Raw genomic sequence first — 24,730 nt, forward strand, 5'->3', positions numbered from 1 at the left:
CGCTGTTTTTGATGCAAGCCAGGATGCCGTTGGCCTTCTTGGCCACCCGGGCACACTGTCGGCTCATGTTCAGCCGTGCATCAATCAGTACTCCCAGGTCCATTTCCTCAACACAGTCCTCCAGCCACTCTGTCCCAAGCCTATAGCGTTGCCTGGGGTTGTTGTGGCCAAAGTGCAGGACCCGGCATTTGGTCTTGTTAAACCTCATCCCGTTGGCTTCGGTCCAGCTCTCCAGCCTATCCAGATCTCTCTGTAGGGCCTCACTACCCTCAGGCAGATAGACACTCCTAGCCAATTTGGTGTCATCTGCAAACTTACTGAGGGAGCACTCAATGCCCTCATCCAAGTCATCAATAAAGATGTTGAAGAGGACAGGCACCAGCACCGACCCCTGGGGGACACCACTCATGACTGGTCTCCAACTGGATTTAACTCCATTTACCACCACTCTCTGGGCCCGGCCCTCCAGCCAGCTCCTTATCCAGCCGAGAGTGTACCCATCCAAGCCACGGGCTGCCTGCTTTTGCAGGAGAATAGCATGGGAGACAGTGTCAAAGGCTTTGCTGAAGTCTAAGTAGACCACATCAACAGCCTTTCCTTCATCCATCAGACGGGTCACAAGGTCGTAGGAGGAGATCAGATTGGTCATGCAGGACCTGCCCTTCATGAACCCATGCTGGCTAGGTCTGATCTCTTGGTCATCCCACACCTGCCGCGTGATCTCCCTCAAGACAATCCGTTCCATTACCTTCCCTGGCACCGAGGTCAGGCTAACAGGCCTGTAGTTCCCCGGATCCTCCTTACAACCTTTCTTGTAAATGGGAGTCACGTTGGCAAGCCTCCAGTCTTCTGGGACCTCACCCATTAACAAGGAGAGCTGAAAGATAACAGAAAGCGGCTCAGCGATCACTTCTGCCAGTTCCTTCAGCACTCTTGGGTGAATCTCATCCGGCCCCATGGACTTGTGGCAGTCCAGTTGGAGCAGTAATTCCCTGACCTCTTCTTCAAGAATCACAGGGGGTTCAGTCTGCTTCCCAGCCGAGGCTACCAAGCCAGAGCGTGGGGAGCCCTGGGAATAACCAAGATGACTTTTAAAGACAGACGTAAAGAAGGCATTCAGAACTTCTGCCTTTTCCTTATCTTCTGTGATCACATTCCCAGCCTCGTCCAGTAAAGAATGGAGATTCCCCTTTGTATTCCTCTTACAGTTGATGTATTTGTAAAAGAGTTTCTTGTTTGTTTTTACCCCAGCTGCCAGCTTAGATTCAAGCTGGGCTTTTGCCTCTCTGATTTTCCCTCTACACATCTTAACAGCCTCTTTGTAGTCATTCTGAGTTGCTCTTTCCTCCTTCCACAGGCGGTAGATTCTCTTTTTCTCCCGCAACCTTAAGAACAGCTCCCTATTCATCCATCCCAGTCTTCTTCCCCGCCGGCTCATTTTGCGGCTCATGGGGACCGCCCACTCCTGCACCTTTAAGACTTCCTTCTTCAAGAGCGACCAGCCATCTTGGACCCCTTTGTTCGCTAAGACTGAACACCAGGGGACTGCCCCTATTCTGAACAAATCAAAGTCTGCCCTCAGGAAGTCTAAGGTGGCAGTTTTGCTATTCTCCCTCCAGGCTCCACCTAGAATTGATAACTCTACCATTTCGTGGTCACTCTGTCCAAGGCAGCCCCAACCTCCACATCTCCCACTAGACCTTCCCTGTTTGTGAACAGCAGGTCTAGCGGAGCAACTCCTCTCGTGGGCTCTCTCACCAGCTGCATTAGGAAGTTATCCTCTATGCATTCCAGGAACCTCCCAGACTGCTTCTTTTCTGCCATGCCGTACTCCCAGCATATGTCAGGGAAGTTAAAGTCACCCGTGAGGACAAGGGCCGGTGACCGCGCAGCTCCTGCCAGCTGCTTATAGAACAGCTCGTCTGCCTCTTCATCCTGGTTTGGCGGTCTATAACAGACGCCCACCAGGATGTCAGCCTTATCGGCCCTTCCCCTGATTTTTACCCATAGGGATTCTACCACATCGTCCCCAGTCGCAAGCTCTGCAGCATGAAAGCAATCCCTGACATAGAGAGCCACACCGCCACCCCTCCTTCCTCGTCTATCATTCCTGAAGAGTTTGTAGCCATCCATCGCAGCACTCCAGTCATGGGAGCAATCCCACCATGTTTCCATTATGGCAATTAGGTCATAGTTTGCCTGCCTCACAATGGCTTCCAACTCTTCTTGTTTGTTTCCCATGCTGCGTGCATTGGTATAGGCGTACCTCAGCCGAGCCCCTCACCTTGCTCCTAATCCTAATACCACTTCATCAGGCTTATCCCTAGAAGACCTGCCTTTACCCCCTTTCCCCTTCATAGAGTCCTCCTCCTCCGTCACAAAGGCACAAGACCATGGGTCCTTACAAGCACATCCCTCTCCTGCAAGCACTGGATCGCTACGCACCGACTCTGTGTTAGTGACCCCAGCTACACACCCATCCCCCTTCATACCTAGTTTAAAGCCCTCTGAATGAATCTGCCTAACTCTCGGCCTAAGATCCTTTTTGAATGCTGGGAGAAGCCACTCCTATCAGTTACTAGCCAGTCCAGTCTCCTGCAGACAGAGGCCAAGTCAAAGAACCCAAATCCCTGCTGAGCACACCAAGCTTGGAGCCAGGAATTAAACCGCTGGCCCATTATATTAAGTCCCTCATTATTCCCTATAGCTGGAGGGTTAGAGGAGAACACAACTTGTGCTCCTGAACCCTTTACCTGTCTCCCCAGGGCTCTGAAATCCTTTTTCAGAGTCCTTAGGGAAGTTTTGTGTAAATTATCCCTACCAACCTGAATCAACAACAGAGGATAGTAATCAGTGGGCCGGACAAGGGAAGGAAGTTTCTGCTAAATATCCTTTACTCGGGCACCCGGGAGGCAGCAGACCTCCCTATGCAGAGGGTCTGGCCTACATATTGGCCCTTCTGCTCCCTTCAGCAGAGAGTCACCAATGACAATGACCCGTCGTGTTTTCCTATTTGATGATGTATTTATTTTAGGAGAAGACTGGTTAGATCTGGAAAGCACCAATTGAGGAGATCCATCATCACCACCATTATCCAGTTGTCATATATCTGTCATAGCAGGTATTTAAGTAGTTGCAGTACTAAGTATCGGCTTCTTTACCTGATCTGCCTTTCTGATCTGCTCCCCATAGATGTTATTCTACTGGAACACCAGTGGCCTGGTACCATTGTGAAGAGCTCTGCTGTTCATCTGATTGCTCTGAGTGCCATGAGGTGGCAGGGCAGCTAACAACTAGGCATTATTGAGCAATGAGAACTTAAACCATAGTGTCTTGCAGCACGCACAGGGGTTTGTGTTAAGCACTTACAAGTACTACCAACTATTCGTGAATAGCTGGAAGAATTTTCTTCTATTAAAGTTGATACCTCTTCTATTTATCTATATACCAAAATGAGCTCCTCAGAGCTTCACATCCTCATTGCTTTCAAGGTAGCATGATGTTTAGCTGTCAAAATAGAAAGGGTACCAGAAAATGAGATAGATAGATAGACTGTGAGCCTAGTGAACTTTGAATTCTAGAGATCAAGCCCAGAGCTGTGTTCCTCTTTGCTCTGTTATAGACCTCACCAGGAAATTCAGTTGTACTTCAACATCTGAGGCAAGCCTGTGAAACTGCCATGTAGACTGTCCCAAAATCGCGAAAGATGAGCCGACGGGTGAGGAGGCCGGGCTGGCTGACCAGAGACCTTTGGCTTGATCTAAAGAACAAAAAGAGAGTTTATGGTCTCTGGAGGAATGGGGGAGCTACTTATGAGGATTACAGGTTTGTAGTGAGGCTGTGCAGGGAGAAAATTAGGAAGGCCAAGGCGCAGCTAGAACTGAGCTTGGCTTCTAAGGTTAAGGAGAATAGTAAATGTTTTTATAAACACATCAATGCCAAGAGGAAGGCTAAGGAAAATCCCCATCCCTTGTTGGATTCTGAGGGCAACTTGGTCACTGAGGATCGGGACAAGGCTGAGGTACTTAATACCTTCTTTGCCTCGGTCTTCAATAGTTATGCTTGTAACTCCCTGGGAACGCAGCCCCCTACACTGGTAGACGGGAAGAGGGAACCAAAAGAGCCTTGCGTGATCCGTGATGAGATGGTTCTGGACCTACTTAGAAAGCTGAATGTTTATAAGTCCATGGGGCCGGATGGGTTGCACCCTAGAGTTCTGAGGGAGTTGGCGGATGTGGTCGCCAAACCACTGTCCATAATTTTTCAGCAGTCTTGGCTGACTGGGGATGTCCCGGTGGATTGGAGACTGGCAAATGTGACGCCTAACTTCGAAAAGGGCCGGAAAGATGATCCTGGCAGCTACAGGCCCATCAGTCTCACCTCAGTGCCTGGGAAGGTTATGGAAAGGATAATCTCAGGTATCATCATGGACGAACTAAAGGTCAGCCAAGGGATCGGGCCTAGTCAGCATGGATTTATGAATGGTAGATCCTGCCTGACTAACCTGATTTCATTCTATGACAAGGTGACCCGCTTAGTAGATGAGGGAAAGGCTGTCAACGTGGTCTACCTGGACTTCAGTAAGGCCTTTGACACTGTTCCCCATAACATTCTGGTAGAGAAGCTGGCTGCCCGTGGTTTGGATGGGTATACACTCCGCTGGGTGAAGAACTGGTTGGATGGCCGGGCCCAGAGAGTTGTGGTCAATGGAGTGGAATCCAGTTGGCGACCGGTCACAAGTGGCATCCCCCAGGGCTCGGTGCTTGGGCCGCTTCTGTTTAACATCTTCATTGATGATTTGGATGAGGGGATTGAGTGCACCCTCAGTAAGTTCGCAGACGACACTAAGCTGGGAGGGAGTGTTGATCTGCCTGAGGGGAGAAGGGCACTACAGAGGGACCTGGATAGACTTGATCGATGGGCCAAGGTTAATGGAATGAGTTTCAACAGGGCCAAGTGTCGGGTCCTGCATTTTGGTCATAACAACCCCAGGCAACCCTACAGGCTTGGGGAGGTGTGGCTGGAAAGCTCCCAGATGAAAAGGGACCTTGGTGTGCTGATGGACAGTCAGCTGAATATGAGCCAGCAGTGTGCCCAGGTGGCCAAGAGGGCCAATGGCATCCTGGCTTGTATCAGGAATGGTGTGGTGAGCAGGACTAAGGAAGTCATCCTGCCCCTGTACTCAGCATTGGTGAGGCCTCACCTCGAGTACTGTGTCCAGTTTTGGGCACCTCAGCACAAGAAGGACATGGAGGTACTGGGACAGGTCCAGAGAAGGGCAACAAGGCTCGTTAAGGGCTTGGAGAATCAGCCCTATGAGGAGAGACTAAGGAAGCTGGGGCTGTTTAGTCTGAGGAAGAGGAGGCTGAGGGAAGACCTTATTGCCGTCTTCCAGTACCTGAAAGGTTCTTACAGTGAGAGTGGGGCAGGTCTCTTCTCACTAGTGACAAGTGACAGGATGAGGGGAAATGGCCTCAAGTTACGCCAGGGCAAGTTTAGGTTGGATATTAGAAAGAACTTCTTTACAGAAAGGGTGGTTAGGTACTGGAATGGGCTCCCCAAGGAGGTGGTTGAATCGCCATCCCTGGATGTGTTTAAGAGCCGTTTGAAAGTGGTACTCAGGGATATGATTTAGCAGAGGTTTGTTGTTGTGGTATTGTTTTGTGGTTGTTTTTTAAGAGATAGGCTACTGGTTAGGCTGCGGTTGGACTTGATGATCTTCAGGGTCTTTTCCAACCTGAGTAATTCTATGATTCTATGATTCTATGTAGTGCTTATATATATTAAACAGGCTCTAGACAGTTGGCCACAGAAAACCATTTGGAGAGGAAGGAATAAGACTGTCTTCGCTGTGAAGCTGTACAGTATTTGTTGCACTCTTTCAGTACAGCAAGAGGTAGCTCAGAAGGCTGCCTCCACCCCAACTCACTGCTTTATGGTACTGTTCTGTGGCAGTAACCTGAGCTTCTTACCCAGTGTGCACTGAAACAATCCTCCAGCGATGGCTTCCCTCAGCATAAAATGGAGGCCTGTGGAACAGGGTAGTTCTGCAACTCTCCCCTGCAAGTATCTTCTTGTCCTTTCTTGTCCCTTTAACCCTCAGCAAACAAAGTTTCTCTCTTTCTTCCATCCTTACCTCTGTGCAAATGAAAAGGAAATGTTTTACTAAAGCCCTTACTGGATTATGGTGCTGAGCTACTTCTCATTCTAGATTGAAACACTTGGAATGGGGCTTTCATTTCATACTAAAAAACACTGAATTTGGCTGCTGGTTCCAGACTGATTCACTGCCACACCTGTTTTGTCCCTAACTTCTTTTCTAGAGGAGTTCTGACCATAGGAGTCTAACAAGTACTGAAGTCTTTCTCCAGCTTTCCCATAAGTTCCCTTGGTGCTTATTTCACTTTGTGAATTGGTTTACTGTTGTGCACACAAGAAAAAACTAGTTTAAAAAATAAAGCAGGTTCTAGCAGGTGACACCATCATGCAGTCAAGTCAAAAATGCTGATACTGAATACATCTGTGCAATCTGAATGCCTGATCTTTATGTATATATGCTGTCATTGTATTTCTTCTCCTCCCTCTGCTCCCTCTCCCAGGCCTCCCACATCTAGCTTCAGGGTTTAAGGAACCCGCTTATCATCACTTATCAATGCCACATTTGAAGCAGGAATTAAATACTGTGCAAAATTCCAGGATTTAAGGCCTTCTTTTGCTTTCTGTAATCATCTGCTTCTATTCACCTTACACATTTCACAGAACATGAGTGTGATGCCTTTCATATAACAGCCTTCTTACTTAGACTGTTTTATTTTACTCCTGAGTGGCCTTCATCCTATGCGATAAGGATAGCTTTGAGTTCTCAATAGTGCAATTTCACAAGCAGTATAGTTCCTAGGATTTCACGCTTAGCTGTATTACAACATTAATTTGAATTATCACTCTTTTATTTGGATCAGGGGAAAAGGTAGAGAGTTTGAGTTAAGAACTTCTGTCAGTGTAGGATGTTGTAGGGGCTCAAAAGCAGGCACAGCAAGCTGTGATGGGACAGCTACCTGCCATTTGATCATGACATTTAAAGAGGCCGTATAACCTGGGCAGTGAGAGATTCCTGCAGTAGCACAGTAAGGCAAGGTATTGTTCAAAGGAACAGTTCTTTTCTCTTTGATCTTCACGTGATCATATCAATATTTGTAATGGGACAGATGAGACGCAACTGTGTTTCAGCAGTCTTTTGAAGATGGAGTACCCCCTTTCCCAGCTTCATGATGTAATTCAAAAGGGTGAGGAATTGAAAGTCAAAACTTGTAAATCACTGCCATCTGTTGTGAAACTGCTGCTTTAAGCAATGTGAACCTCCAGTAGTCAGGGTTCTGTTCCATTTTGCATATATCCCAGTACTAGTACTTAGATATTGAATTTCTTTCTGTGCCTGTAGGTAATGACTAATAATTTCAATTGATTAAATAATAATAATAGAGAACAACTGTATGTACATTAACAAACTTAGGGGTGTCTTACTCAAAGTGTTAAGGTCTACAACTACATTTATATCCTGACTTCAAAGCTAAGAAAGTCACTCCTGCCTTAGGTGATAAGCACTAGCTTATGAGACACCTTATGAGCTTTAAAGACAACTCAGAAAACAGCAGTTTTGGCAGTAATTATTGTCTGTGTCTTCATCTAGCTGTGGCAACACAACAATCATAGTCTCCTTCCTTTCTTTAACTTGATCCAAATGGCAAATTGAACTCCAGAAAAAAGTGTGTGTGGGTCAAATTCATGAATTCCATTATCACTCTAAGATCAAAGCTTACAGCAGGCATCCAAACTGCCTTAGGTTTCTTCAGAAAGAAGAAGAACGACAAAGTTCAGTCTGATTTTTACACCGGACATTTATTGTGGCTTTATAGTTATTGGATAACTTACTAATGGGAAAAACTAAAACAGTTGGATGCCTCTCTATGCTCCAAGATGTTTCTTTGCTTTAGGTTCTGCTGAACTCTGGCATTTCCTCACTTCATTCTTTGGACAGGGATAGCTAAAATTCCTCCATATTGCATAGATGAATGCAAATTATTGGCATTCATTTAAATGTTGTTTTGTCTAGGAATATTCACTTGTTTTGCCATACTTCGTCTTTCGGCAGTCAGCCTTCTATCAAGACTGGTAGCACAAAGAATAGCTCTTGATCCCATCTTCTACCTCAAAAACTGTCCAAATTTGCAGGAAATAGAATTTCAAGGCCTTTAATTTCACTTTGTCCTATGAAAGTGTGGGCTCCACTCTGCTATCTTGTGTGCCTCACGCATACATGCAATCTTTTATTACCTTCTTCCCCTTCACGTATTATCAAAGACACATTCTAAGTGCTGCGAATGACAGCGCCACAACTCCTTACAGCAATCAGCAAATGCACTCGACTACGTACCTTTAGTCTCTTGGTTGGGTGAGTTGATTTCACATAGTGTGAAAAATCTCACAGTGCTGGTCCATTTTAACCATGTCTCTTGGCTTAAGTCAGAAGTCCATGCACAAACCTACATGTTTGTTTGTGTGCCTTTATGCAACATAATGAGAAAAATAAAATCTCTGCATAGAAGAACTAAGAGTAGATATGACACACCAAAACATCACCACTCCTGCTGGACCTTGTACTACCAACTTGGCTTGAGGATCCAGCAAGTCTTCCTGGCAACAAAAATTGCAGGAATGAAACAGTTGCAGGAATGAAACAGTTGCGTGAGGGAGTAGAAGGAAGAAGTAGAGAAAGCCTCACCCAATACAATACAAAGTTCAGAGCAGACCACTGGGACCAGTTCCACTGGGCTTCATGTAGGGCACATAGATAGCAGAGCTGACTTGATTTGTGGAATGATTGCACTAGGATTTTTTATGGGCTGTGGCTGGATAGGCTTATCAGATATTAAAAACAGCACTGCATCATTCCTGTGCTACGTGCAAACATCCTGAGAGACCTCTGGGAGACATGGAGAGCAAGAGAACCACAGTCACTCACAATGCCAAAAAGAAGGTGAATGCTTTTACTTGACAATAGCCAATTTTCATTTACACTTATTTTCTGCTTCCACTGGTATTTCATGCAACAAGTAAGCATGAGCTACTCACCTTTCACAGGGAACCAACTCATGCACCTGCTTGGTCTAAATGTGGTGTTGCAGAGACAAAAGGAGCAAATAAAGTTCACATACTTGTGAAGGAGTGTGTGGCCAGATTAGATCCATGTGGCAAATTAGAACCCTCCCCCCTGTTAGAACCTGGCATGGTGATCCAGTGACAGATATCAGGCCAAGGGGTGTGGTACCAAAGGCCAGGACATGTCCCAGTGCAAGGGGAGGTGTTGACTCAAGACAGAAACACAGCCTGTATCCTACCGTGGAAGGCAGACTTACCCCTCCTCAAACCTGTTAAACATCTGTACTAATCCCCTCGAGGTTGTTAAGTTCACAGGGAAGGCACTACATAGCCACTATCAGCCTATTGTGTTTGACCTTATGTGAATTTCCAATCAGTACAAGTTAAGTGCTGAAAGCACTTTTTCACATCACTGAATTTACAGAGTGTTACTTGCTGTGCTTCTGGATAGTTTTAACACCAGGAATCAGGAAGGCATTTGCACATTAACCAGTGTTATTACATGGTTAGTTACAGGAGTTTAAGGAAGCAGAGAGGAGGTAGAAACTAATTACCAAGATCTTCATTATTTTTTTCTGTGTCTTATTAAATGTCTGTGCAAGGGCTTGACACTTTATCCTAATAGCTTGTTAATAAGACAAGTCCTGCTTGCAGACAGGAACATATTCGAGTCAAGACGCCCATCTTGTAAAATTTGTACATATACAGTAGACAAGAGGGCTTTAGTGGCTCCTGCAGATCCATTCCATTAGGTTTTTAGCTTCTGCATGGTTGTTATGAAGGGAGCATTCATAGCACTATATATGACTAATTGGATCTATTAATCACAACTCTCTTAAATACTTTGTGTATTAAGGCAGCCTGGAGCATGTTACATATCTGTCAATGCAAGACCTTTAATGTCAGCTTCTCCTAGCTTAGAATTTGGGAACCACTGCTTGTCACTTTCTAGAACAGACCATGAAGCACATGTGCTTATATGCCGTGAAATGTACTATGTGTGTAACACTTACGATGGAACACCATAGAGAAGAAGTGCTGAAGTATGTTAAGTAACTCAAAAGGCTAAGAGAGGCAATAAAGATAAGACAGCTTCAATATATTAAATATATTTATTTCTTCAGAAACACTGCAAAACATGGCCGGTCACGACCTACAAGCAGTACTGAAGCCTAAAGCCCCAGGCATATTACATGCCAGCATGCAATAGGGAGAACAGTAAAGGCAAGGCCAATATAGGCCGAAGATATTTCCTCAAGAGGTTAGGAAATATATTTTGAAGGAAATGAAGGCTAATATACTTCTCCCTTGTCAGAGCCAATCAAGAAAATGAGCTGGGACCTAATTTTCCACTAAGTATCACCTTTTCAGCATCCTTCCTCAGCAGGTTTCTTCATCCTCTTTCTTCACATTGCATTCCTAAACTATGTCATCCATCTCTAGCACTTACTAGAGACAGAAGTGGAAATGTGTTCTGCTTTTGACTTAATTGTCTTCTTGAATAAGTCTAAGGGAAGAGAAGAGGAGGTGCTCAAGGTAGCCTCCTCCCAAGGTAGCCTCCTCCCCAGCATTTGTAGAGTCTGGTTCAGTGACTGCTGATTGGACAGTGGGAAGGGCCTGGAGTCAAAACACTCCAATAGGATCTTTCTGTCCTTCTCCATGATTCCTGCACCAGACACTGCCAATGAAGCATTATGGGGTGTCACTTGGTCTTTCCACAGTCCTCAAAGTTCATGCTCCTCTTAGCCAGCACTCTCATTTCACCCAAAAAGTCTTGCCAGTATCTTCAGTGAGGTAAGCAATTAGTAGCATCTGGTCCACTCCCGATTGGCTTGATGTCCCCATTCAGATGTGTCTGAGGAGGGAAAACACATACACAAAAAACCTGTGTTCTTTTCCTAGGATTTGGACATACACAGTACAGTGCTTGATTTTCCAGATGAAACTTGGAAAGAGTCCCAGTCCTGGCGAGTTTTGCTACCTTGCTACCTAGGCTGAGTTCATTCTTTCACTGTGTCCCTTGGGAGAAAGGATTATTCAGAAGGCCACCTGGACAACGGAGCAGGAAAAACTAAGGATAACTGTCCCTGTATGTTGGAGAGCAGGCAGGAATAGTCCAAGTGAACAACGCAGTTTCAAATATTGCAGGTTGACTACTGCAGAAGAGTGCTTTAGAAATTAGTAAGTGAAAGTAACTACTGGTTTACCTCTACTACACAAGAATTTATATGTGGTGAAATTACATATTCTCAATTCCCTATCCCAGGCATGCTGCTGAAGGTATAACTGCATGTGAGCTGGTTCCTAACTGTGAAAAACTGTCTAATCACAAATAGTGCAAAACTCCACGCTGCATCATACCTCATATGCAAACTGTGTACATGATTCCTCACACCAACAAACGATATTCATGCAAATACTACTAATGAAGACCTGTGCAAGGTTTGCTCTCTGAAAGCGGGTGATATTGATTTGAAACAACCAGCTCACCTCAACTCATGAACAGAGAATGGGAGTTGGGAACTGGGAGGAGCCCACAATCAAATGCAGAAGTGAGGAACCAAGCAGGGTTTTTTTTGTTTGTCTGTTTTCCCTAGACATGTACATATCTACAGGGCATCCCAGCTATAAGATACTTTTATACAAGGGAAAATTCTTGCTGGTTACACAAGTTTACTTCAGCTGCCTAATCAGAGTAAGACTCCCCTATGTGTCTAGCCACGAACTTGCAGTTTGCTAACAACGTCCCAGAAAGAACAAAGAGGAGGAGGAAGTGGAATTATACAGTAATGTTGGAAGAAGGATGCTGCAGACTAATAAGCATTTGCACATTCTGCATTCTCTCTAGCAGAATCTCTGCTAGCACCTTAAATGTTCTGTATCTTCTAGTTATGCTTTTGTTCTCCTCCCTGGAAAAATTTATGACACCCACCCAACCCAAAAATGACTGTCATAGAAACATACTCACCAGAACTCTGCACCTTCACTGTGACAAAACTCTAGAGAGTCCTACACCACATAATTGAGTAGCTGACCTTCTGCAGATAGTCACCAGCTTATAATTCTTAGGGTGAACTGGGACTAGTCAAAATGAAGGCCCTTCCTTGTCTGACTTGGCACCTAGAGCAGCAACCTTAGGAGCCTGGTTCTAGGGTATACTTCCTGACATCCACTACTATAAAAGGGACAATGCACTCAGTGTCCCTTTCTGCCACAGATCTTGTACAAGTTCCCAAGAGTGTGCCAAGCAGTTCCAGAAAGTAGCTACAGCCTTTGATTTAGAAGCAGGCTGCTCTGGTGTCTTAGAAATGCAAATGTGTGGTTTCATAGAATCATGGAACAGTTTGGCTTGGAGGGGACCTTAAAGACCATCTAGTTCTGATTACCTTGCTCTAAATGGGGTTTTCACCCACTAAATCTGGTTGCCCAAATCCCCCTTCCAATCTGGCCTTGGACAATTCCAGAGACGGAACAGCCACAGCTTCTCTGGGAAGCATGTTCCAGTGCCTCATTACTCTCATAATAAAGAATTTCTTCTAATCTGAATCTATCCTCTATTAGTTTAAAACCATAACCTCTTGCTGTGATGCTATACTCCTCATCTTTCCTGTAGGATCCCCTTAAGCAGCATCATACAGCTTACCAAAAGCATTGCTGCACTGCCAGGAAAGTGTATTTTGCTGTAATACACTTCGGAAATGTGAAGAACCATGCTGTAGTCTATTCCTTGCAATGTTTTGCAAGAGAACACTGGGTGCAGTATGGAGTGCTTTCACAACAAAACATAGGTGAAATACATGAGACCATAACACCTGCCATTAACACCCTGTGGGGACTGAAGACAGGCTGAAGACTAGTTCAAGCTAGTTAGGAGCAGCAGTGTGAGTCCTGCTTAAAAAGGCAGAATTTGAATAAAGCCAGCTTCTCAACATACTCTTGTCCAAGTTTCTCCATAAAGCTCCATAATCACTCCACAGCAAACTACAGGGGAAAGGTATATGGAAACATATATATGGGTATTTATAACTGGACAGCTAGTGCTTTGTGTATGTTGTTAGATACAAGTTAACATGATGCTCAAGATGCAGACAAATCACCTTTAAGTCTTTATTTTTATGAAAGCTGCATTCCTTGTATACATGTGTACATGTCAGGGCCAGACATTAAATTTTTAAGATGTTGTGACGCCTTATGTGGATAACCTTGGTATAGCATTCAAGAGAGCAAGACATGCACTACTCTTTCTTATCATCACCAAATGCAATGAACATCTTCCAAACATTAAAATCATTTTCAACTCACTTGTTCTTCCTGCTGGGGAACTCTGGGGAGCTGGGACTGGATGATCCATCAGATTTCAGGTCAAGCAAAGTTTCTGGACTGTCTACCACCTTCTGTATCCTCTCTGCAATGTCTCTGCTTGGAAGAAAATCAGCTATATCACAGGGTCAGGGTTCACCATTTTCAGAGTTCACCATTCACACTATTCTAATATTTCCTTCCAGGCCACATTACAAAGCTAGATCTCTCACACACACAGGAGGGGAAGCATCTTTGTACTGAAAAGGACAGACTCCTTACAAGCTGTTAAGGGCAGTGTATTAGAAATGGTCAATTTTTTTCCTCATTTTAAATTTACATAATTTACATAAAAGATTAATTTAATTTCAGTATTTTACTTTAATTCTTCAATTTTTTATTTCCACTGCCCACTTCCCTCCTCCCCCTCCACACACACACACACACACTTCATATGTCTTGAGAAGATCTCGGTTTCATTAGAGAGCTTTTATACTAATTGCAATTAACTGAAGTCAGCTAATGCTTCTATTTCAGGACAGTTCTGGCATTTTCTTTTTTCTGGTACTTGTCAAGATACTTCTGAAGAAAGCTGTCTACATGAGGAACTTAAAATTGAGGGATATTACTTAAACAGGAATGGAGAACTCTCATTTTTCACCTCAGGTTTTTGTTACACTTGGTGTTTTCAGCAGTGCAGTTTGCAGTTCCTCATGTACTCTCTTGGTCAGCTATCTTAACTGCACTCTTCACCTCACTGTTTATCATGCCTTCTTTTGTGCTAACATAACTCTTTGTGAAACTGAAAATGATTCCAATTAAATTATCTTGAAAATTAAACAACCCTGAAACTTCTATGACACGTGAACAAGCAGGATGGATTGGCTCAGCTCAGTCATCCAAGGCTGCATTTCATTAAGCTGCAACCTCAGGATGAAGTCACACGTGACTTGTTGAGTTCACTGCTCCCAGAGAAAGAGCCTGCACTCCAGCCACTTTTGCTAGGTGTAGCTTCCATCAGTTCTAGTACTCATCAGACTGTTCCATGAGCTAGCTCACAGCAGAACCAGGCAGACTATCTTCCAATATCTGAAAGGTGCTTACAGTGAGAGCGGGGAAGGTTTCTTTTCACAGGTGACAGGACAAGGGGAAATGGCCTCAAGTTGCACCAAGTTAAGTTTAGGTTGGATATTAGGAAACACTTCTTTACAGAAAGGGTCGTTAAACACTGGAATAGGCTTCCCAGGGAGATGGTTGAGTCACTGTCACTGGATGTGTTTAAGAGCCGTGTGGATGTGGTGCTCAGGGATATGATTTAGCAGAGGGTTGTTAGAGTTAGGGTACTATGGTTAGACTGTGGTTGGACTTGTTGATCTTTGAGGTCTTTTCCAACCTGAGTAATTCTATGATTCTAGGACAGTAATCCTAGTTGATTAATGGACTGAATCAATTCCATGAGGGGCCCATTAAGTAATCAAGTTGTCACAAAGAGTTAGATGGGATTTGATAGCTAAAAGAGATCGTGGAAGAGGGAATGTTTGAAGCCTGGTTTTTAGTAGCCATAAACTATTAGATCAGACCAATTGCAAGTGAAACTGAACGTCAAGAACCACCTAAAACATCCTCCAGAAAAGTCCAAAAATAAACTCACAAAATAAAGCTTCACATTCCTTATCTCTAAATCTAAAAATAAGCAAAAGAAAAGCTACGTAAGCCCAATAGCTTTCCAATTCCTTCTAGCAAAGCAAAGAAAAAGGAATCTAAATCCAGTTTTTATTCCTTGTTGTAGGAAACTTTTGCAAATCTTTGAATGGGATAGGGAACGATATGGTATGTAAAGTAATAGACTGAGAGACATGGCTGCAGAATGTTTTAAAGTGCTGAGGAGCTGTGATGACTCCATTGGCTTAGATTGTTACAAAAAAGATGACTCAAAAGATTTTATTTTCCTCAAATAAAGTTCTATACTATTTCTATTAAAATGATGTCATAGGTATCTATAGGTATCTATCTATACTATAGGTATTTAGTGTGCCCCCAGTGGCGCAGTGGTTTAAGCTGCTGCTTGCGGCACTGGAGGGCCTGGGTTCGAATCCCTCCTGTGGCGCAGGGGTAGAAGTGCCGCTTCGCTACACAGGGGGCTCGAAACCCGGGAGTTGGACTCGATGATCTCTAAGGTCCCTTCCAACTCGCACGATACTATGATACTATGATATGATATGATGATATGATCTCATTAAGTTCCTAGATAAAAAATTGAAAGAAAGAAAAATGTTAATAGTTCTTCCTGTTGTGAAATCACTGGTTTCCATATTAAAGACGGCTTTTGCCACTTACAATCTTTAATTAAGTTATTTACAGGATTTCTTGCAACTGGGAAAACTCAGTATGAGGTGCAGAGCGCTCACATAGCTTTTGAGAACCTGTGCACTCTTTAAAAGTGCTATGTAACTAGAGCTGAGACAATCTTTATGAGTTAAATGCCATCTCTGGTGACCAGTAGATTAAACTGCTCCTGGATCCTAAGAATTCGCTCTACCAAATAGTGTTACTCTATCTTTGTACCTGTTGTAGTTTCCATGGAAATAGGAGTCATTACTTTCAAAGTGATTTCTATAATATATTTGAAGTTTTGTCTACTTTACCTTCTCAACATGAGAACAAAACCGAACAAGAACAGATTCTCCCTCAGATCAAAGCCTTGTGTCTTTTTACTTGAATATTGATTTTCCCTGTTTCCAAATGTTCTTTTTTTATTGTTGCTTTCTGTCATTCATCCATCTCTATATCAGATGATAATCAGGACTTAGTTTCCATTCCAACCATTTCCAGTTCAGTTCTCATTCCTTTCTACCCCTTTCTGTGCGTATCCATGCTCTTCTATTTTCCTTCCCTCTACTCCCTCCTGTTTATTCTCTGCTCATACCACAGCTCATACCTCTTTTCCTCCTGTATGTTCTCAATGCCAATGGCACTACTCCGCCGCCCATGGAAACCGCTGGTTCGGGTACGTGATGGGCTCCTACCAGGCAAGGCAAAAGACTAGAAAAAAGGAAAGTGTTACAGGAAGGAAGAAGGGAAACAAGACAGGAAAACTGTGGTGAACCAGAAGAGCTGGAAAGGGAGCTTGCAACACTAATCCAGATTCTCTCTTTCACTTTGCTATGCTATGTAGTAGCACAACCCAGCTCCAACAATGCAAGAAAGAATACTTCCTGTCCCTGAAAAAGAGAAAAACATTCAAACTAGTGGTAAGAGAGAGACAGGGAGATACAAGATACACAGCAAGATACACAGATAGAATACAGAGAAAGGAGATTAGGAAAGGAGGCAAAATCATTAAAAGGTAGTGAAAACTAGAAGTTAAAGGGCAGAAAGAAGAAGCAAGCCCAAGTCAATACTATTCTGTGAATTTGCAGTGGTAACATAAAGAATGCATATAGTTGAGTAAGTGGTAACCTTGAAATTCCCACCCTGAAAATTATTTTCTTAGCTAACACAGAGTTGTTTCTTCTTCAGTTTGCTCCTATTTACATTACTAATGCAGAACCCACAATAAGCTGCACGTGCTTCAGCTAACAAGCAATATTTCTAATATTAGAAACCTGGATATTTTTTTGGAAACATGTTCGCCATAGATTTATAATGCTCTTATCTTTAATATCTCTATCATATAAGAAAGACTTTGATAGTGTATAGGAATATTCACTCTTTTTCTTATCCAAAAAACTATCAACTCTGCTGTTTGTTCCAGATCTGAAAATTCTACCTACAGCAAAGAAGCATTAGGAATAAACATTGCCCATCTATTTGTTTTAGAGACAAAAAAAAGTAATTGAAATTGACTGGTGAAATTGACCAAAAAAATGGAACAAATAATGTCCTAATGTTTTCAGATCTAGCCATACAGTAGGTAGTACAGTACCATTCTGGTGAAACCACAGCACAAGCATTTTATTTTAAGTTATGACAACCCACAGGATCTAATACAGGACAACAGAGGTAAATGTTTGATGTAGAGTCATGTTTTGTTTTCTTCTTCCAGTATGCATCTACCTTAGCTCTAGTTTACAGATGAACTGGCACTAGAGATAGGCACAGACAAAAAAGACTGCAACACATTTTTTTACTACTTGTGAAATGGAAAGATACAACAGAAAGAGATTAACAGAAAGACAACAGGACAAACTATTAGTGAAAGAGAAACAGCATGTACTGGTGGGTCACAAAGGTATGCCAGATTTCTTTTTATGGTCCACCCTAATACCTTACCGCAGCAATGGCCTTAGGGCCCTCGGCAACACTCTGGCTCAGAGCAAGGCCAGCTGTCGTTGGGCGGCTGGGCATGGTGGCTGGCTGCTGCTTTCTCATGGATATCCCCATGGTATCCAGGCTCTGGCTGCGGCCTCTGATCACCCGCTAAACAGAAGGGAGGCAGGGAAACAGACAAACACAGATACACATACAGACATGCACACAGTAGGGCACTATGAAAATCACCACGGCAAGGCTAGAAAGCTGGGACAGACCAACACCAGAAACACAGAAATCCTAACTCCTTAAAGGCAGCATCTTACATATAGCCCTTTTTGTTGTTGCTTTTCTGGCTGATTTATGGAACTCACTGCCAGTAAAGAACTCTTCCTCAGATATATTCTCTGCTTTTATCCCATTTATTCTACTGCAATAGAGATTCCCTCGCAGTATCACAGCTTCCTGAATAAGACAACATCATCTGATGCAGTTTTGCCTAGTATAAGCTACAAAACACAAAACTGAACTGAAGACTGTAAGATCATGCATGAAGGCAAGAGCAGCCATTTGAAAATATGCAGTGTTTGAAAAAGCCTTTTTCTGATATTTCTCAGTCTTTCCCAACCCTTTGAAAAGGCTGTTTGTGTACAATGACTGGTAAATCATAGTACCTGATGCAAGTCAAAAAAGGACATTTTTGAATAATTATTTTAAGATGTAGGTGGTTATAAAATTGCTGGTTAGTAGCAAGTGGAGGGTAGATTGACTGTACATGCTAATACAACTCACCAAACTGTCCCAGATCTGACTAAAGCTACTCATATGCTTAGTAGTTACACGTGACTGTCTTATCTTCACCATCCTTAATAACACCAATCAGCCCACCAGACAAAACAAGAGGAGTTCATCTAAAGAAAAGCTTTTTAAGTAAGTCTCTCTGTTCAGACAAAGAAATTGGTGACACAGAAATGGGAAAGCAAGAGAAGGGAAAGTGATGCAAGATTTTTCCCATATATGCAGCTCAAAATTAATTCCTGTTTGTTTAAAAACTTTGCTTTCATCTACTGTCGTGATCCTTACACTTTACAAGTAAGTTGTCACCTGATCCTGACTTAAAAGTGAGAATAATCTATGCTGAACAACAGGAAATTAACTCTGGCTTCTAGAGGGAAAGTAAAGCATCATTATTTTCTAAACAATACATGCTAAGTTGTGTTGGAAACTCTTGCAGTGCAACTCTCAGTCATAATGAAAATGAACTGGAAGAAGTCTACTGCGACAAATTAAAGTTGCTTCCTACTACTCATTGCAGTTCCTCTTGTAAGCTCTTATGCCCTTCCCAACAAGTCAAAGAATGAAACCCCATCTGACACTAGATACCAGCATGACACATAAAGAGTCTGATGTCCTAGGGACAGTATAGGATTCCATCTACAGAAAGATCTGTGCAAACTGGAAAAATGTGTGTTTTGGAATGATGTAGTAAAGCACAGTTGAAGGTGCCCTAAAAAAAGACTGATATAAGAAAAGTCTTCCCTTCTATCTCATCCTCTGCACAGCTTATCACTAGGGTCCATATTCCTGATGGAACACAGCGACCCTCAAAAAGAAAGACAAAAAAGTGGACAACTGGTAAGGAACTGCTTCAATTAACTGTGACCCACCTTGAAATTCTCAAAGAAGCCCCCGCTGCCGTTCTCTGTCTTGTCATCTTCTTCTATGGGCAGTCCCATCATACAGCGGCTGCGAAGCTGCAGCTCCTCAAAAAGGCTCTCCAAGAGGGCACTTCGGGTTCTCTCCTAAATCAACATTGGGAATGAAAATACAGCTATTATGGGGAGAGCATGGAAGGGTGCTGTTACTGCAGTATCTCTCATCCTCATTTAAAAAAATAAAAAATATCATGAAAATTAATTTATACAACATGAACTGATTTTAAATTCCATATAGATATGGAAATTATAATTGTAAAGGACTTTAAAGTCCTTTCAAATCAAGTCATAATGGACATCAGGTTTTAAAGGTGATGAAAATGAGGCATGGGTTGAGGGCAGTTTTTTCTTAGATCAGGCAGGCAGCAGAGCTTGGAACAGAATTTTGGGACTTTGAACAAAACTCTGAACAGTATGTACCCTGAAATGCAATACTGAGTCTCAACTAACACAGAATTTCCTCCAGAAGTATCTATGCATCATATTCAAACTCTTACTTGAGGATTACGTGCCTCCGGTGGCGCAGCGGTAGAATTCCCGTTTGCAACACCAGGGGGCCCGGGTTCGAATCCCCCCCAGTGGAGCAGGGGGTAGAAGTGCCGCTCTGCTACACAGAGGGCTCGAATCCCGGGAGTTGGACTCGATGATCTCTAAGGTCCCTTCCAACTCGCACAATACTATGATACTATGATACTATGATACTATGATTACACAATGACATTAGAACGTTCATACCCTACCATGCCAGCTGTGAAATAGAAAGGAAGGATTCACGTGGCTAAGAATAATCACATTTGAAAATCAGAAAATTAGAAGTAGATGAGAGTAAACAATTATCTTGTATTTTCTTAATCTGGCAGAAATATAGTATTATATTTTTTAATGGAAACAAACAGGTAATCATCCCACCTTTAATTTAGCGAATTTTTCTGCTCGATAGCAGCTGTATTCAGCATTGATGAGTTTGACCAGAAGGAATTCACGAAACTCTGTACTCTACAAAAGAAGATGAAAACCCAATTGGAGATGAAGACAGCAATAGATTGAATGATAAAATAGAATTTTATCAGATGATAAAAGCTCTACCTTACTACTCTTTAGGCCTCCAAAGTCATCTAGCCAGGCTGACAATACAACAGTGACTGTGAATAAACAGGGTGTGTAGTATTTTTCCCTGCCATCTAACACTACACCAGAGAAACAAACCTTTCTAAATATGGCTGGATTTGGTAGAGAAGGTCCAAAGAAGGGCACATCATCTCGGGCTGTGACTGAAACCTGAAACAGTAAAAGGGAATGAAATCAGTATCGTTATATAACTTAGAGATTTCAAACATCTGTGTTTGCATGCATGTATGTTGCAATGTATATACCAATGTATATACTGTTGTACCTCCAATACCTTCTGAATCATTCACATTTTCCAAAGGTACATGTCAGTTCCTGACCTCAGTGAATGGATCACAGAATTATAGAATCACTCGACTTGGAAGGGACCCTTAAGATCACCCAGTTCCAACCCCTCTGCTATAGGCAGGGACTCCTCCCTCTAGACCAGGTTGCTCAGAGCCCCGTCCAGCCTGGCCTTGAATGCTTCCAGGGAGGGGGCATCCAAAACCTCTCTGGGCAACCTGTTCCAGTGTCTCACCACCCTCATGGTAAAGAATGTCTTCCTAATATCTAGTCTAAATCTACCCTCTTCCAGTTTAAAGCCATTTCCTTTCATCTTGTCACCACCTGTCTTTATAAAAAGTCTCTCCCCAGTTTCCTTGCAGGCCCCCTTCCAGACCTGAAGGTACTGGAAGGCTGCTACTGGGTCTCCCCAGAGCCTTCTCCAGGCTGAAGAGCCGCAACTCTCTTAGCCTGTCCTCATGGTAGAGGTGCTTTAGCTCTCCATCCCTCATCTTTGTGGCCCTCCTCTGGACCCTCTCCAACAGCTCAGTGTTCTTCCTGTGTTGAGGGTAACAGAACTGGATGCAGTATTCAAGGTGAGGTCTCCATATATATATATATATATATATATATATATATATATATATATATATATATATCCATATAGAGCAATGCAATAAATTGCTCTCGCAAGAGGTTGTGGATACAGAATTTTTGTTCTAGTAGGGCTGCTGTAAAATGGAGGGCCCTAAGATGTAGCACTTCTCTTTCAGATGGGCATTGGTTCTAGGATCCACAAAAGCAGATGCAGCTGGTTAGAATTCCACAGAATAGGCCAGCCAGCTCTGCTCGACATACAGTCTCAGGATAAGCAAGCTCTCAGCATTGTGCAATGAAGGAATGGCTGTTACTAAGCGCCATGTAAAGTTACATGAATGAGCTTTTCTTACTCATACAGTGCAAGAAAGAGATCACCCAAAATGTGATCACTTGCTCCTTGTGCTCTTTGATATGTTATCTGAAATTTTATCTGAATATAAAACTTATCTGAATTAGTCTTTCATTAAATCCCAAGCTTTATAAATCCATCAGCTACACTGGAAAACATGCAAGTAAATAGCTCACTAAGCAGGAGCACAGTTTACTGATAGTAGAAATCATATCAATCAGAGAGGACCTCTGCAAACAGAATACAGAACAGTATAGCAGCAAGGAGATTCCTAGTCAGAAATCAAAGCGTAGGTAAGGGGGAAGGAGAGCTGGTGACAAATACTGGATCTCTAGGATTACTTGTTGCTTTTCACTAAGAATATGGTTAGCACTTACTGACAGAGCAAGCAATGGTGTTTGGATGACAGCTGGCCAAACCTGTACCTCTCCCCCGGAGACCAAGAACAGGTTTTTGCTTTAAGGATCAAAGTCAGTACATCACCACAGAAGAATCTGCTGGCTCTGTTTACCTTGTAGAGGGTCTCCCCACTGCTGCTGTGAGTGAGTTGAACTACCACATACGCATGTAGGAAATTAGAAGCAATCATATCAGGCACAAAAGGTGTGCTTTCATCCTGGAAGATGATGGCTACAATGTCATTCCCAATGTGACGCTTCCGCTGAAGCTGGAGAGTAAAAAGTTAAAAAAACAAAACAAAACAACAAGGAGGTGAAAAGGAGTAGAACAGTACGATGGGGCCTAAAACATGGTCTGTTGAGCATCTCCAGCCCATCTTCTCTAGCAGAACACCCATCACCACTTTTACCATTTCTCCTGTCATACTTCACAATATCATGCAGTTAGGTGTTCTCCTTAATTAGCTCCTCAGTAAATACCCCTCCCCTCTAACCCACACTCTTGAATTCCTCAGTTCTCCTCACAAATACCTGTTGGGAATCTCCTTCTGCGAAGGGCAGTTTTGTAGATACATGAAACATGATCTCTTTGCCCCGGAAATTTGTATAAACTGATTCGGTGCCCGTTTGACCTCTAATGACATCCAAACCTCCCCGGAACCTGAATAAATCCATGCCACACAATAGGTTGGGGCAGAACACAGATGAAAAAGTGAAGAGAATAAAGAATATATCAGTAACACTAACGTATGCATCAATAATATCAAAGCTAACTTTAAAGAAATCAGCAACAGAGGAGTATCTCAACTTCCAAAAACAAATGCACTAATTGAAGCTGCAAAATGTTTCTGCCAATGAACAACCTTTCTTGCTAAACCAGGGGTCCTCAAAGGATCTACTTTGCTTAGCATTCTTCTGAGAAACACATCCATATTTTAGAACTAGAGAAAGTATCTCTGTGGCAGAGCCACAGAATCACAGAATGGCCTGGGTTAGAAGGGCCCTCAAGGATCATGAATCTCCAACCCCCCGCCACAGGCAGGCTGCCAACCTCCACATTTAATACTAGACCAGGCTGCCCAGGGTCCCATCCAGCCCGGCCTTGAACACCTCCAGGGATGGGGCATCCACAACCTCACAGGGCAGCCTGTTTCAGCAGCTCACCACTCTCTTGGTAAAGAACTTTTCCCTGACATCCAACCTAAATCTTCCTTCCTTCAACTTAAATCCATTTCCCCTTGTCCCGCTGTTATCTACTCCCCTCCTGTTTATAGGCTCCCTTGAGGCACTAAAAGGCTGCTGTGGTCACTCCCACAGACTTCTTTTCTCCCTGTGACTGCAAAATGAACTTGCATTTATACAGTCAAAATATATATTTTCTTTGATGATCCCAGGTGATGTTTTGAAATACTCCAAGATCCCTAAATGAAAATTCTTAGCTGAGGCATAAACTCCATCAGATTCCCAGGCAGGATGGTTGACAAAAGCATGTTGGGCTTCTCCACCCTCCATCCCAGCACTCCATATTTAGGACTCATCCCACCAAGTCTCACTAGTACCAATGATAACATTACTCTGGGAATGGACCAAAGCTCCCATTTCCTCAAACTGCATGCATTGGTATACAAGCATTTTAAATGTGCTCCTGAACCTGAAGGGCCCCTTGGCTGTTATAAGCCTTGCCAACATCTGATGATGCCTTACATTCCTTTAGCTTGTCCTCCGTATTCCTGATGGAATCTCCCTCTCCCATCAATCCTTGCTTAAAGCCTTCAGTCTGGCCAAATACAGGCCAAGAGATACTTCTCCCATCAGAGATGAAATCACTGAAATCACTGAACTTTCTGCATTCCTTAACCCACCCTAACTTCTAAAGCATGCTTGTTACATACCCACGGAAGTCCTGCAACTGAATTTTGTCACCAAGGAAATCCAAGAACTCCAGGAAACCCAGACTCTCTTCTGTGTTACTGAAGACTTCTTCTTCAGTTGTCTTCAAAAGAAAAAGAGAAAAGCAAAAACAGTACAAAGATTACACAAAAACACAGTTCAACCTGCTTTGAGGACCCGCACAAAGGAAACAAATGAGTTGATATAAGGCAAGATTGTGTCCTTTCTGTTTAAGAAGTCTCTATTTTCCAGTACACCATACTTTCCACAGGACACTACAGACCTTGTTACTACACTGAAGCTAAGAAAACTGACTCTGTTTTGTCTTGAGGATGATAGAATCTGAATGAGCTTACCTGCCCAGGTTTCTGGTAGATTACCCCAAATTTAAAGTTATTGCTTATGACATGTTCATCAAATGCAACAATAAGCTGTGAAGCCTGTGAAAATGAAAACACACTGTATCAATTGCATTTAATTAGCCAGCTCTTGATGAAAAGGTATAGCAAATCAGAAATTTATACCTTGGGGTAGAGGACAGGAAAAAAGCGTTCAACATTCACATCTTCACACAGTAGCTGTTGAGAGACAGAGAAGGAAACAAAAGTGTGGTTATTGTGTGCTTGCTGCAAGCACAACAACATGGACGCACATAACTATCTGACAAGAGTCCTTTCAAG

The 24,730-nt window shown here is 43.1% G+C and overlaps 1 protein-coding gene across 19 annotated transcripts in view; it reads right to left on the reverse strand.

Moving 5' to 3' along the window:
• Positions 1-10,251: 10,251 nt before the first annotated feature.
• LOC140247655 (rap1 GTPase-activating protein 1-like) overlaps positions 10,252-24,730 on the reverse strand; it is a 59,159-nt gene continuing 44,680 nt past the window's right edge. For 7 of the 19 annotated variants that reach the window (XM_072327515.1, XM_072327406.1, XM_072327488.1 and 4 more), the window contains 12 exons: positions 24,575-24,628; positions 24,407-24,490; positions 24,053-24,153; positions 22,692-22,821; positions 22,274-22,429; positions 20,628-20,699; positions 20,331-20,417; positions 19,374-19,508; positions 17,728-17,874; positions 16,394-16,497; positions 13,459-13,575; positions 10,253-11,011 (listed from right to left, as the gene is read on the reverse strand). In XM_072327515.1, coding sequence (XP_072183616.1) covers positions 11,002-11,011; positions 13,459-13,575; positions 16,394-16,497; positions 17,728-17,874; positions 19,374-19,508; positions 20,331-20,417; positions 20,628-20,699; positions 22,274-22,429; positions 22,692-22,821; positions 24,053-24,153; positions 24,407-24,490; positions 24,575-24,628 — 1,197 coding nt within the window. In that variant the 3' untranslated portion in view covers positions 10,253-11,001. Of the gene's footprint in view, positions 11,012-13,454; positions 13,576-16,393; positions 16,498-17,727; positions 17,875-19,373; positions 19,509-20,330; positions 20,418-20,627; positions 20,700-22,273; positions 22,430-22,691; positions 22,822-24,052; positions 24,154-24,406; positions 24,491-24,574; positions 24,629-24,730 lie in introns of those variants that run through there. The other 12 variants (XM_072327415.1, XM_072327524.1, XM_072327506.1 and 9 more) reach the window with 5 other exon arrangements.

Source organism: Excalfactoria chinensis, chromosome 1 (assembly GCF_039878825.1).
Source record: "Excalfactoria chinensis isolate bCotChi1 chromosome 1, bCotChi1.hap2, whole genome shotgun sequence".
Taxonomy (NCBI): Eukaryota; Metazoa; Chordata; class Aves; order Galliformes; family Phasianidae; genus Excalfactoria; species Excalfactoria chinensis.